Here is a 14,304-nt window from a genome sequence, read left to right on the forward strand (position 1 = left end):
AGAACAGAAAGATTTAACTTTGCACTGGAGGTCTGATGTGTTAGGCATACCACCAATATTTTTTTTTCTTATCTAGTGCACCTTACATGTCCAGAAGTAGAACCAAGTCCCTCATTATATTCTTGTAGTACTCAGTAAATCTGATTTACCAGGAAAGAACCTTGTAGATTTAGGAATAGGTTGGTTTGATTTTTTTATAATCAAACTTAACTTGAAATATGGGGAAAAAATTGTTCATGTAACAAATTTTTTGTTTTTTCCAGAAAAGATGTCAGAAGTTACAAAACAGCTTCTTGAGAGTTATGATTTTGAAGATGTACGAAGCAGGTAATTTTGTTCTGAGGTCTCTTTAAAAAAGCTTAAGAAGTACATTTTGTTCATCTGTACTGCTTTATATTTTAGACTCTCTACAGATGACTTGGAACACTTAAATGAGGATGGAGAAGTGTGGTTTGCTTACGAGGGCTTGAAAAAAGCTACAAGGTTAGTTCAGTTCTTCAGTGTTTTCATAAGTCCAAGCTGTGATCTAGAAGATAAACAGAAAGATCAGTAACTGATTTGACAGTGCAGTACTGAACGTCTGTTTAAGAAAGGAACAATACTGGCTGAGCAGCTTAAAATCAGTTTAACAAACTTCTAAGTCAGTGAGGTAAGTGAGTATGTGTGCAGTTGGGGAAATGTGTTTCATCTGAGATATGCATAACTTTCAACTCCTTTAATGCATGGGTGGTATTACAGAATGTCTACATGTTATCCATGATACTTTGTTTCCACTTTGTATTAAGCCTGACCCATCGCATCAAGATTGTACTACATCTGCCATGTTCTTTCTCCCTTGTTTTTTTAACAGAGTATTGGAAAGTCATTTCCAGTCTCAGAAAGAAATATACGAAAAAGAGATTGAAGGTTTGAACTTTAAAGTTGAACATCTTAGCCAGGATATTAATCATCTACAAAAATTATTTCGAGAGGAAAATGACATAAATGATGGTATTCGACTTGAAGTTAGCAGGCTAACTTCAGAAAACCTGGTAAGATCAAGGTGTAGTAAAGCAAAGTATGTTTTTGTTACTTTAGTAATACAATCCAAATGCGTTTCTGGCACAAGGCTCTCAAAATCTTGTAGTATGGTCATGTCCTTGAAATCTCAAGCCTGGAACAGAGATGGCCATCTAAGATTGCACATCATAGAATCATAGAATCATTTAGGTTGGAAAAGACATTTAAGATTATTGAGTCCAACTGTTAATGTAGCCCTGCCAAGTCCACCACTAAACCATGTTCCTAAGCCCCACATCTACATGTCTTTTAAATACCTCCACCACCTCCCTGGGCAGCCTGTTCCAATGCTTGACAGCCCTTTCGGTGAAGAAATTTTTCCTAATATCCAATCTAAACCTCCCCTGGTGCAACTTGAGGCTGATTCCTCTTGTCCTGTCACTTGTTACCTGGGAGAAGAGACCGACCCCCACCTGCCTACAACCTTCTTTCAGGTAGTTGTAGAATGATAAGGTCTCAGCTGTTTCCTTGCATGCTGGGGTAGTGTGTTAGGAGGCAGCCAAATTTATTGCCCAAGTGTGCAGCTTGCTGGGGCAGCCTCCCATAGGTTTTTTCCCTTTTCTTTTGCATAAACCTGAATTGAGATTTGATTCTAATCACAGAATGGCAACCATTTTACAAAGCCTGACTTGGTGTGTAGTGCAGACACAAGCCTTGCCTTCTATTGCTGATAGCTGGGGAGACACTGAGAGTCTTTAGAATGTGTTTGAACCCTCATATGCTTATGTGGCTGAATATTCAGATTTTATAAAAGGTGTTTTGGACTTCAGAATGTTGTCAGGATGTCCATTGCTGAGCTCATGCAAATATTTTGGTTGTTCTTGTTGCAGTTTCTCAACACTGTGAGGAACTTTTGAGCGGTGTGATAATTTCTACATAATAAGCAGCTTTATACTGGAAGTGATGAAGATAAAAGTATTTACTTAGGTTTTTTATTTACATGGAATTTTAACTAAAAAATGAATCAATGGTTTAGCAGTGACCAGAAAATTCGCTCACCATACCTTTTTTAATACCTACCTGACTTGAACTTCTCATCTGATAATTTTAAAAAGTAGCCATTTTTTGGTCAGGCCATATATTTTTCTGATGGAACACTTTGGATATTTCAGACTTAATGAAAAGTGGTTTTGTGATACTGTAGCTTTCTATGAGTCAGTACTGGGTCTGTTGTAGCAGTCTCATGCTGCATTTTGCATTTGTGGGTAAACCAGTATTGATAGCATGACTGTTTTGGCTGTGGCTGAACAGAGCTTGCACGGTGCCAAGGCTTTCTCTTTTTCCTACTCTGCCCCACCTCAGCCAGTTAAGCTGGGGGTGGACAAGTAGTTGGGAGGGCATGCAGCCCAGACAGCTGACCCGAGCTAACCAGAAGGATATCCCCTGCCATTTAATGTCATGCTCAGCTATAAAAACTCAAGTAGAGCAAGAAGAAAGGGGGTGCTTGGTTTTATCTTGACCCAGATGTTTTCTCACTTCTGATTTTGCTAGTTTCTTCCCTGTTCTGGTGGGGTGTGGGGTGGGGGTACAGGGGGAGTGGGCATCTCTACGGGTGCTTGGCTGCTGGCTAGACAGGGTCAACCCACAGCAGCCAGCTTCAATTCTCATTGTACTGAGTCATGCAAGTTCAGAATTTAGTTACTTCATTCTTTCCCTGTAGTCAGAGGACAATAATTAACATCTTTTTCTCAGAAGCTTCTGCAGAGCTGTTTCTGTCTCTTAAGTTGACAAGTTCTATAATCTGATAGGGAAAAACTAGATGTCTGTGGGATTTATGGTGGTTACGGATTTGCGCAGTTCTGAAGTCCTCCCCACCAGAGGGCAGCTAAGCATATCAAGTTGCTAACAAATTGCAGACAAGGCTTAGGCGTCTTAATTACTAGTACTGTGTAAAACCTATCTAACACAGAGAGGTGGTATTATTCCAGAAGATAGCATATACTATATTTTTTTTCTGCTGAGTGAAGAAGAACTAAAGAAATATTTTCAAAACAAAGTTATGAAAATTGAAAATGTAAGGAAAAGTTACTTATAGTGTGGTTTTTTTAAAAAAGATTTTATAACATATTGATTCTTTTTTCAGTGTTAATTGGGCTAGAGAACTTAAAGCCACAGTGTAATTTCCTTTAAACTAAGACAGAAGAACCCAGTACTGGGCCAGTCTAATCATTTAATTAGCTCACCGTTCATTTTTAAGAGTGACCAGCAGCAGATGCCTCCAGAAAAGTTAAACAAGTCAGGCAAGCAGGGAGCAGTACTACCCCCCAGTCTCTCCCCTGTGTTTGGCTAGTTGCAGTTGAAGGTTGTCCAGTGTCATAGGAACTATTGCGGACGTTTGAAAAGAAGGAAGGTGCTGAAATACAGAAATTTTCTTTCTCTCTAAAAGGTGATTCCAGATCTTAAACAGCAAGTTTCTGAACTTGAAAATCAAAAATTAGATCTTGAAAACCGTCTTCAAGAGCAGACTGTAAAGTTGAAAGGTAAAGTGCCAGTATCATCCCTAGTCTTTCGGTTGTCTAAGATGATGAATTCCCTATATCTGAATTTTTAAAAGCTGAAGCAATTATTACATTATAACTTCATTGCCTGATTACTTACTTTCTTGCTAGTAAAATGTAAGAAACACAAAGAAAAAATGTGTTGTATAGTTTATATCTCTGTTATTAATGAATAATATGCATGCAAGCATGTGTGCTTTTTTCGCTTTTTTACCTTTCTGAGGTCATTCAGTTCTGTGGTTTGGATGTCTGCAAATGTATTCAGTAAGGCTCTGCTAAGAATATGTGTAATGGAGTATGCCCTTTGTAAACAGTCATAAAAAGGAAAGAAGTTTTGAAACTGAAGGCACACTCTATGAGGTGAACTTCAGAGAGTATTAAAAAATTCAGAGTGGGAGGCAGAGGGAAAAGTTCTTGCTAAATTTGCTTGTTTGAAAGTTCTTGATTTAGGAAATGATACTTAGCTGAGGATTCTGAGTCTCTCTAACTGCAATGTCTTCCTAGGCAACCAATTTAAAATGTGCAAGTAGTTTTACTGCCAACTGCAAGAAGTTAGTAATGTCAAAATTGCTCATCCCATATAATCTTCTGTGTGGTGTGGAGTAGTCAGATATTTCTCTGATGCATTATTTGGCATGTCACTCAATTTCATTGGATGAAACAAAAATATGAGTGTAAGAAGAGATTTACAGAATACTAGTACAGAACAGTAAGCAAATTTGATATTGTTATTTTTCTTTTGTTTTGGGTTTTGTTGCTAATTATTACTGAAAAAATGGAAGAGATGTCTAATCGGCTGCATTATGAGCTAGAAGGGGATAGAACACAAAGACGGTAAATATATTAATTTTTTTAATGTAAGAAATGTAGTTGCTATAAGCTTGGTAACAAAGTCATTTAAACTCTTTTAAGTACCACATTCAATAGAAGTTTTGCCTTACAGCCTTGTGTACAGTTAATAAGAAATGAAAAAGTATGATACAACTATGCTTTAACAAAAGAAGAATAAAAGCAAAGCTTATCTATCTACTTTTAGAACTACTGAGGCCCAGAATGAAGTAGACATAAAAGAAAAAGAGAAAGTGAAATTTGCAACCCAAGAAATTGAGGGGCTGAGCAATGGTTTGATGCAAGATGAAATCCAGGATGAAGTACAAAGCAAGATAAAGCAAGAGACAGCTCGACTTACGGTGGAAAACATGGTGAGGAAATTAAACTGTCGTTAAGAAACTGTACCTGAAATGCAGGGTGAAAAGAAAGAAATCATGATTTTGTGGTATGGACAGGATGTTTTCTCAATTCATTGGGGGAGAAAAAAGATAGGAAGGTTTCATGTTTCTTCCACCAAATATAAGTAAAAGCACATAGTGGTGCTCTTTATTTGTGGCAATAACATGTATTGGTAGAAGATGTTTTTTAATTGTGGTTGCTCTGAACTCACTGGTGTTGATTATTACAGGATCTTGAAGAAAAACTAGACATGAAAGATAGAATAATTAAAAAATTGGAGGATCAGATCAAAACTCTTACCAAGACTATTGAAAAAGGTAAGATACTGTTATGGGATTATGGCTTTTATCATGGTTCTGAATGTTCAGTTGTGTTTGAAGAGAAGTATGTAAAAAAAAATAAATGTAGGGTTTCGGGTGGGGTTAGAAATTTAAAACCTCAGAAAAAGAGTGCCAGGAGAACCATCAACAAAAATTACATAGAAGTCCTTTCCTGTATGTTTTTCCCCAGCTAAATAATGGGCACATATGGAACCTAGACTACAATAAAGATTAAGCCAGAGGCATAAGGTTCTGTCAACAGGAGTTAATACATACCCTCACACAAACTGTCTCTGAGCCAACAGAATGTTAGTTTTGCATCAGATGAGTAATTCCTCCCATTAGCCTTCAAGTGGCAGATGGTTCCTGATACGAAGTTAGTTTGTACAAAGCTCTTACACAGGACTATCGAATCACTGTAGAATACTCTTAAAAACATTGCAGAGGTGACTAATGTAGAGATGTATTTTTGCTGTTCGTGTGTCTTATTAATGAAGTAATTCCACTGAATCTAGTGAAACTATTGACATGAATAATACAAATGTTACTTAACTTACAATGCTTGGAGCCGTAAGCTTAAGAACATTGTTGTGAACAGGGCCCATAGTCTGTTTATTACAGAGAAAACTGCTTTTCTCCAATAGTTTGTTCTAATGTGAACATGAGTTTAGCCATTTACCTGCAAGTAACAGTGCTTTTGTGTTTGACAGCTGAAGATCGTGTGCCCACTGAGTCCAAAGAGTATATTGGAATGATGGAGTACAAAAGAGAGGACGAAGAAAGGATTATTCAAAATCTGATCCTTGGTATTGTAGTAACACTTCAAAATTTATTAGTAATCAACGATACTCAGTGTAGAACACTACAACAAAATCTACAAGGCACCATGTTTCATTCACATCGAAAGTTGCCTTTTTTCCACTCTCGTACCACCAATACAACTTGGAGTCTCTTTTTCTGCTGACAGACATTTCAAATACAGAAGTGTTTTATCCGTGTAAAAATCATTTGTCTGACTCTGCATAATGCTGGCTTTCTTATCTTTCTTATTCTTTATTCACTTATAAAGCTCTAAATCTCAAGAGCACACCAGGGACTTGAATTTACTTTCTTCTTGGTCATGTAGTAAGTCGGTAAGTCACTGGACTTATATTCATGTGTGATGGATTAATCTCCTGTGTGTTCTTTCCGTATCATTCCTTTCACTGAAAGGAACTGTACTTTCATGTCTCTCTTGTAGAGGAATTTTGTCCTCTTTACAATATCAATCTTACTGCCAAACCAGCTTTTTTCATTAGCTTACAAATAATAGTAAATTCGACAAATTTTCCATGTATATTAGTAACATTATTAAATACTGCTTGGAAACCTCTTCCTTTTCTTCTCACCTGCTTCAGCCTTGTGAATGTTTATATCTTTGTTAACAAAGGTGTGTCATTAAGCAATGCCAGAATTTGGTGGGGCCTCCCACGAGTAGTTAAATGCAGGTTGCTTTTTGAAGTTGTCTTGCGTGGCATAGACTGTGCTGGGCCTTAGAATTTGCTACAATACTCTTCTACCTCTCTGGAAAACTTAATTCATACCCTTAGATGAACAATACTGTTACAGAATTTTTCAGAAACAAGCAATTCATCAGTAAATTAATTGTCAAGTGACTGGTCACTGAAGAAACGAACCCCGTAGTGCTTGACTTTTTCAGAGTGGTGCATTGAATCATTGAATCTTTATATAAACCTGATGACTCTCCTTCATGCAGATTTAAAGCCACGTGGAGTTGTAGTTAATATGATACCTGGCCTTCCAGCTCACATCCTATTCATGTGTGTGAGGTATGCAGATTATCTGAATGATGCTGACATGCTGAAATCTTTCATGAATGTAACCATTGATGGTATCAAACAAGTTGTTAAGGTAGGAATTAAGTTTGGCCGTACTATACTGTGCTTTTTGATTTTTAATGTAAGGTATACAAGATGTATGCATAATAGCTGTGGAATGCTGAGACTTTCATTTGCTAGTATTCCTGTAATAGAATAATAATCATTAGTGACACTCTTTTTGAAGTTTGTAGTAGTATCCCTGTAAAGCCTCCAGGTAAGCCTCTACTGTGCTCAACAGAATGCATTAACATGAATTATTTTTATCTAAAGAGCTTGACAAAATCACTTAAAGGATTTTACATTTTACAACAAGTAGCTAATTAGGTGAAGTGCACCTTTGCTTTCAGCACTGGTAAAAGTGGGAGGGACAGAAATGAAGGTTAGTATGTCTGGCGGCAGGCAGGTATCAGAATTTTAAGAGGTTTTTACACTGATGTTCTACTAGTGTAGTGTTTTTACTGACATGTCATTTGGTAGTGCAGCATTAGTACCCAAATGATTAAAGTTATGTTGCCAGCCAGTTTACAAAATTAAGTTATAAACAAGAATTGTTAGCGTGTTGTCTCTTCTACATAACAAATTCAGCTATGTGAATGCTTTATTATGGATTTATAATGCAATAAAACACCAAGCATGCTTTGTAGCACAGGCAGGAATGGGCTATGGTTTATGCAGTTAAATTTGTTGTATAAAGAATGCCTGTAGTTTGTTCACAAACAAATTTATACCACAGTTTATTCATTGGAAAAGCTTGTGTTTACTTAGCTAACAAAAATAAAACATACTTGCACAACGTTAGATTGTGTTTATATGTAGTTCAGTTTTATTGGTGTATACAGGTGGTGTTCATACTTTTTTTGCAGGAAGTACACTCCAGTACACTACGACACCATATGTAGAAATGTGTAAAACTGTTTGGTTCAGGCTAATTTATTTAGCTGGTCTGTCATATGAGAAGACATAAACAGTGTTTGCCAAATAAAAAAGAAATCTTTGCTATGTGTATGTTAGCCTGAAAACACAGCATGATTTGTTGAGCTAGCATGTTATAGATGCTGTATGCTTCTTCCGCTGGACATAGGCTCTGTTACACCAATTCTGTAACGGTCTGTAGTTATTAAATTAACTTCATGAGACAATACCATTATAAGATTGCTTTACTTACCATTTTCAGGAACATTCAGAAGACTTTGAGATGTTGTCCTTTTGGCTTTCCAATACATATTATTTTCTTAACTGTTTGAAGCAGTACAGTGGGGAAGAGGTAGGATTGATTTAATCAAATAATTTCATTACTTTACCTTTGACAGACTTTAATTTGAATTTAAAATAGTGATAATCAGTAATTATGCACCAACTCACCACTGTTACTTCCAGATATTTACATATTCACATTGCTCTGCAGTAGTGTTATATGTCTTACACAAATAATAAGACAGTGTAGAACTAATGGATCAAGTAAAATTGAGGAAAAATTAAAGTGCTAAAGTAGGTTAAAGACATGACATGGAAACTACTACTTAATTTGAACTCTTCCACATGAGTTTTATGTGAACTGGACTTCACATATCCAGCTGCATATATGTTTTATAATTGTGACTGTTCAAACACCCACTGCTACCACAATAAGGTTACAGAAGAAAACCTCGGGAAAGGAGCAAAACAGTAAAATGGTCAGATATTTCCTTATTTCATTTGCTTGTTTAAGCTAAGTTTTATCCTGAGATTCAAAATTCTTCTTAAATCTTTTCAATTGAAACTCTTACTGTATTTTTTTGCTGGTTTTATAGACTTAGGTAGACTGAACTGAAATCGCATAGACACGTAAGAATAGTTTCAGGATTAAAGCAAGGAGGTACCATGAAGCCTTGGACTCACAGGCACTGTGTACTGTGTAAACAGCAATACTCCCTCTTGTGGGCCTATAGATAACATCTGAAGAGCTGTGGAGTACAGAACATTTTAACTTAATAAGTCTTTTATAATTTAGTTGCAAGATTAAGGAAAAGTCTGAATCCAGAATACAGTTTTAATCTGTACTTCTAACAAACATTCAAAACTTCACGCAGGTTAGGATTCAGTCTAGACTTCTGAAGTCAGAAAGTCCAAAACAAAGATCCCTTTGCAGCAATAAAATGTTGTGGGTTTTTTGTTTGCCAACATAAACAATTGTGGTTTGGGGTTTTTTTGTTGTTTTTTTTTGAGGGGAAGGTGGGGTGGGGGGAGTTTGCTTTCTGTTTGTGATCTAGGAATTGCTCCAGAGTTCATTGAAATGTATGTATGTTTTTCCTTTGGCTTTAGCAGGCTTTAGGAACAGAGTAAACATCAACATAAACTGGAAAATGAAGTACGGGAAACCCCCAAACTGGAAGCATCCACTGAAGTTAGCTGTAGCTTTGACTTATTCTAAGGCTCTGTCCAGCCAGAGATGGAATGAGTTAACATTAATACATACATTACGTTGTAGTAAACAATTTATATTTATTATGTTACGTCATTTCTAATAATTATATTTACAACTTACTTGTAGGAATTTATGAAGTATAACACTCCACATCAGAATAAGAACTGTTTGAAGCATTTTGATCTCTCAGAATACAGACAAATTCTTAGTGATTTGGCCATTCGTATCTATCACCAGTTCATTATTGTAATGGAGAACAACATCCAGCCCATGATCGGTAAGGCAGCAGCAATCCAAACAGACTTAAATGTAGCTTGTGAAGTATACAAATAAGCTTATATATGGAGGCAAAGGATGGGACAGATTTCTTTCTCCTGTTGATTTATACATGTGTACCTGCACGTGTGTTTCTGCACATATAAATTCCACTGAATGATACATCACCACAGGGTTTGGAAAGACTTTTTCCTCGTGACATTTCTTGGTGTGGCATAATGATTTGAAAACAAATCAGCATTCTACAGGAACAAAAGGCTTTTTAAAATTTGTGTGCTCCAGAAGCCATTGTCAGTATCTTATTTTTCTTGTATCATTTAACTTTTAAAATATGCTGAAAGTAGGTTTTGTTCAATAAATAAGGTTACATAACTGAAAGGAGTCTTACGAGTTTTGGTCTAATCAGTTATTTTCTATTGTATTTCAGTACCAGGCATGCTGGAATATGAAAGTCTTCAAGGAATTTCTGGCTTGAAACCTACAGGATTCCGTAAACGTTCTTCTAGTATAGATGACACGGATACCTACACAATGACCTCTATTCTGCAACAGCTCAGCTATTTTTATAGTACCATGTGCCAGAATGGCTTGGACTCTGAGCTTCTAAAGCAGGCAGTGAAGCAGCTTTTCTTTCTGATTGGAGCTACCACCCTCAATAGTCTCTTCCTCCGCAAGGACATGTGCTCATGTAGAAAAGGAATGCAGATAAGGTAAAGCCAGTAAAATTTCAACAAGCTTGAGAATGAATTTTTCACACTTTCATGTAACATCGTTTCTCTCTAAGTCACTGCATATTCTGTAACCATTGTGCTGGAAGTAGCCAGTTGGTTTTTACACTTTCTGAAAAAGTAGATGTTTGTGTTTTGGGCTGAGCTTTCTCAACATAACATTGCAAATTTTTCTTTCCATGGAAACACTAATGGAGGAAAAGAGAAAATTACAGCCTGGAGCTTAAAGTCAGGCATGTTTAGAATACTTTCCATGCTATTTCACTCATGATGTGACAAATAGTATTTTTAATTCTTTCTTGCTGTAGTAAACAGGTGCAGTGTCCCCTGGCTGGCAGACAAACAAAAGCTGACTTGCGTTTTTCATACTCTGTGATGAGAAAGGCACTGAGACAGAGCCTTTGAGGGTACAGATCAGGCCTCATCTGTCTTGTTACAAGCATCCAGAGAACATGCTCGTGTTTTGCAGAAGATGCAGTTCATTTATTCTCCATTAGACAGGCTGCAGAATAAGGTGAAAGAAGATCAGTAAAACCTTGACCTGTCTGGGAGCATTGCTAGAAGAAAGCTGCTTTAACCTTTAGGTCATCAGTTGTAAGCCCAGCCCTGCTTTGTAAAGTGAAAAGATTGTTCTCATTTCCTGTACAAGCTCAGCTGTAAATGAGTATTTTTAAAGACATATAGTGCTGTAGTGTAGTAGACAATGCCGGTATATATTAGAAATTTCCTGTAAAGAGCTAAACTAATAACTTGCTTTCTATTATGCAAGCTTTAAGAAATAAAAAAATAAAAATAATTTAAACATACAAGAGATTAAACTTGCAGATCAATAAGCTATTACTTGTTTGATTGTTATGATCTACAGGTATGTTTTTTAACTTAAAATGTATGAATTTGAACATGGCACTAGAGGGTCATTCCTTCTTTAGAAGTCTTTAAGGTAACTTGTTTGTTAGGGTGAACCTAACATTTCTGTTGTCTGTTCATGGTTTAACCCAGGTGTAATATCAGCTACTTGGAAGAATGGCTTAAGGACAAGAATCTTCAAAGCAGCAATGCCAAAGAAACTTTGGAGCCTCTATCTCAAGCAGCCTGGCTCCTTCAGGTCAAAAAGATTACTGATGATGATGCCAAGGAGATATGTGAACACTGCACATCTCTTTCTACTGTGCAGGTACTGAATTATCTGGTTTTTTCTGGCAGCACCAATTGCAAAATTGTAGCTATCTATAATAATTTGTTGTAAAGACCTATTTGCCTTTCATTTGATAAAAATGAATTTTTCAGCATTCCACATCACCAGTTGTTAAATCAAATTTTAAACTCTTTATTCCTGATTGTTGCATTTTTAACAATATTTCCCTGCTTTGTTCTATCCCATGTTTTTATTCCACAATGTATTTTCTTTACTTTGTCACAGGCTTTCTTTGTTGTTTCCCTTAATCAGTTCAGCTTTTTCTTCATCCTGCTGATACCTCTGGCAATGAGTTATAGCAATCATCACATACAGTTCATTAGGTGACCAATCAGAATTCTGTCTTTATTGTAAAATTCTTTACTGAAACTTTAATTATGTATGAATAAACTTGTCATGTTAATGCTTTCTGCTTTTTGTCTTCTCACTTTTTGTGGCATAATAAAATATTTTTTTGTAATTTGAACAGATAGTGAAGATCCTCAACTCATACACTCCAATAGATGATTTTGAGAAAAGAGTGACTCCATCATTTGTTCGTAAAGTCCAGGTAAGATCTACAATTATTATTTCTCATATTTAAGTCACAGGATACCTCAATCACACGGTTTTTGGTGCTATGCGTAGTTACACTTGACCTTTACAGCATATTATCACTAAGTTGCTCAGCTTCTAGATATTTGGAACTGATCAAAACAAGTCTCCTTAAGGTCATGTGAAAGCAAGATTTGCAATGGGAAGGAAACAATGTACTCGTTTTGCTTTGATTCTTATTACAGTGTTTTCTTACCCTTTCTGTTATAATTTCAGGCTATGCTAAACAATCGTGAGGATGTTCCACAGCTGATGCTCGATACCAAGTATCTCTTTCAAGTGACATTTCCTTTCACCCCCTCTGCACATGCCTTGGAAACCATACAAGTCCCCAGCAGCTTCAAACTTGGCTTTCTCACAAGGGTTTAATAAAACCAATTCATTGGTATTTCCTCAGAGACTGCACAAAGACAGGCAGACTTTCATGGTTCGTTTCTCCAGCTGGTGGATAGTATGGCAGCTTGCAGTGAATTAGACTGTTAAAAACTTGTTCTTGAGTCAAGACTTAAAAAAGTAGGAGTAATTTTGCGTAATTTCAGCTTATGATTTCCTTCTCTCTTTTCTTACTCTTCTCCCTTCGTTACAGTCCTACAATGATGACTTTATATCATCAGCTGGACACAAAGCTAACTGTACAGTTTTTTAGCCCAAATCTGACAAGAAAAACATTTATCTGACAAGTTTGTATTGGTGCCCTGTCAGCACCAGTCAGAGGGGAAAACTGCCATGTGATAAATGTTATTACTTTACCATTTTCCTTGCCTTCGCTTCCTATAACAAGATTATTTTTTTCCCAAGGTAGTTCTTTTCATTGCCTTGATATATTGGATCCATTTTACAGTAGCTTTCACCCTTCTATACTTCTTATACCTTTATGCCTTTCATAAAAGAAGTCTTTTATAACAGTTCCTCCAAAAGACTGTAGTAGGAGCTAAGGGAAGGTCCTTCCACAGGTGTTTTTTTAAAAAAATCAGTATAAATAGCTACATTGAAATTGGGGAACTGAGATAAATCTAAAGAGAATTGCTATTACAAACCCACGTTGTCTTTTTGTAGGCATGCTGCCTTGGCTCGCTGAATGCTTGCATTGCAGTGCAGGCACAGTAGACAGCTCTTCAGCCAGGGGAAGGACTCGGGTACTCTTCTTGAAGACAGATTTCAGTTTTGTTCTCTGCAGTGACAAGTCTGGATTTTCATATCAGTCATTATAATAGAAAAGTCAGATACAAAATTCAAAATTGAATTACAAGCTTGTTCCCTTAAAAACAGGAGTCATCTCCTGGTTTGGCTCCATCTCTGGTGCAGTGCATTTCAGAATACACACAAAGTATTCACACGTGTGCACACCATCTTTCTCCCTTTCTTTCTTGCTGGTTTCACTCCTCCAGTCCAGACACTGAATAGGAGTGAATGCAGCTGCTGTGGTCTGCTGGTACTGATAAACCAAGCTTATTTCCTTATATTTCATCTTTATTTATTTAATTTCAGTTGCAAGATCCTTAGAAGTAGAAGTGGTCCCCCTTTTTGCTTTTTTCAGCCTTCTTGCTGTAGTCAGAATGCAACAACTTTATTTTGTCCTGGACCCTGTCTAAACAACTGTAGAAACAACATTCACCTCACCACAATGATGACTGTCCTCAGAAATTTCTCAGTAAATAATGCTAGTTTTCTAGCTAGTCTATTAGACATAGTTATTGAGTACTAAAGCTTTGAAATATTGAAAGGATTTTAATTAATTTAGTTAATTTAAATATTACATTAAGGAACAATTGATTGGATTTTTTTTATTACACAGTGTTAGTACTGCTTGTTTAGTTTCACAGAAAAATCTGTAAATATAAAGAAATCATTCTTGCTATTTAGTGTTCTTGGTGTTTACTATGTACAGTGAAATATTCACGGTGATAATCGCAGAGATATAGTCAGAATACATGAAGGAAGAATTTTGTGTTTTGTTCAGTAACAATAAAAGCTGTACAAAATATCACAAACATCTAGGTAGACTACCGTTTTAATCAGTTAAATAAAGTAGCTTCTAAATCAATTTGTAGTGCTTTGAGTGGTGCAATAGTTATATTTTGAGTGTGGGATCATTTGAAAGAAGTTACTTGGAACAATGT

At 36.4% G+C, this 14,304-nt stretch overlaps 1 protein-coding gene across 2 annotated transcripts in view; it reads left to right on the top strand.

Moving 5' to 3' along the window:
* Nucleotides 1-14,226, top strand: part of MYO5C (myosin VC) — a 37,880-nt gene extending 23,654 nt beyond the window's left edge. For both annotated transcript variants that reach the window (XM_080395055.1, XM_080395056.1), the window contains 15 exons: nucleotides 264-327; nucleotides 403-483; nucleotides 851-1,031; nucleotides 3,446-3,539; nucleotides 4,340-4,391; nucleotides 4,594-4,759; nucleotides 5,017-5,104; nucleotides 5,818-5,913; nucleotides 6,864-7,018; nucleotides 8,162-8,251; nucleotides 9,518-9,668; nucleotides 10,095-10,377; nucleotides 11,395-11,569; nucleotides 12,060-12,140; nucleotides 12,401-14,226. In XM_080395055.1, the coding sequence (XP_080251181.1) occupies nucleotides 264-327; nucleotides 403-483; nucleotides 851-1,031; nucleotides 3,446-3,539; nucleotides 4,340-4,391; nucleotides 4,594-4,759; nucleotides 5,017-5,104; nucleotides 5,818-5,913; nucleotides 6,864-7,018; nucleotides 8,162-8,251; nucleotides 9,518-9,668; nucleotides 10,095-10,377; nucleotides 11,395-11,569; nucleotides 12,060-12,140; nucleotides 12,401-12,553 (1,910 nt within the window). In that variant the 3' untranslated portion in view covers nucleotides 12,554-14,226. The remainder of the gene's footprint in view (nucleotides 1-263; nucleotides 328-402; nucleotides 484-850; nucleotides 1,032-3,445; nucleotides 3,540-4,339; nucleotides 4,392-4,593; nucleotides 4,760-5,016; nucleotides 5,105-5,817; nucleotides 5,914-6,863; nucleotides 7,019-8,161; nucleotides 8,252-9,517; nucleotides 9,669-10,094; nucleotides 10,378-11,394; nucleotides 11,570-12,059; nucleotides 12,141-12,400) is intronic.
* Nucleotides 14,227-14,304: the final 78 nt, after the last annotated feature.

The sequence above is a fragment of the Falco punctatus genome (assembly GCF_963210335.1).
Source record: "Falco punctatus genome assembly, chromosome: 7".
Classification (NCBI taxonomy): Eukaryota; Metazoa; Chordata; class Aves; order Falconiformes; family Falconidae; genus Falco; species Falco punctatus.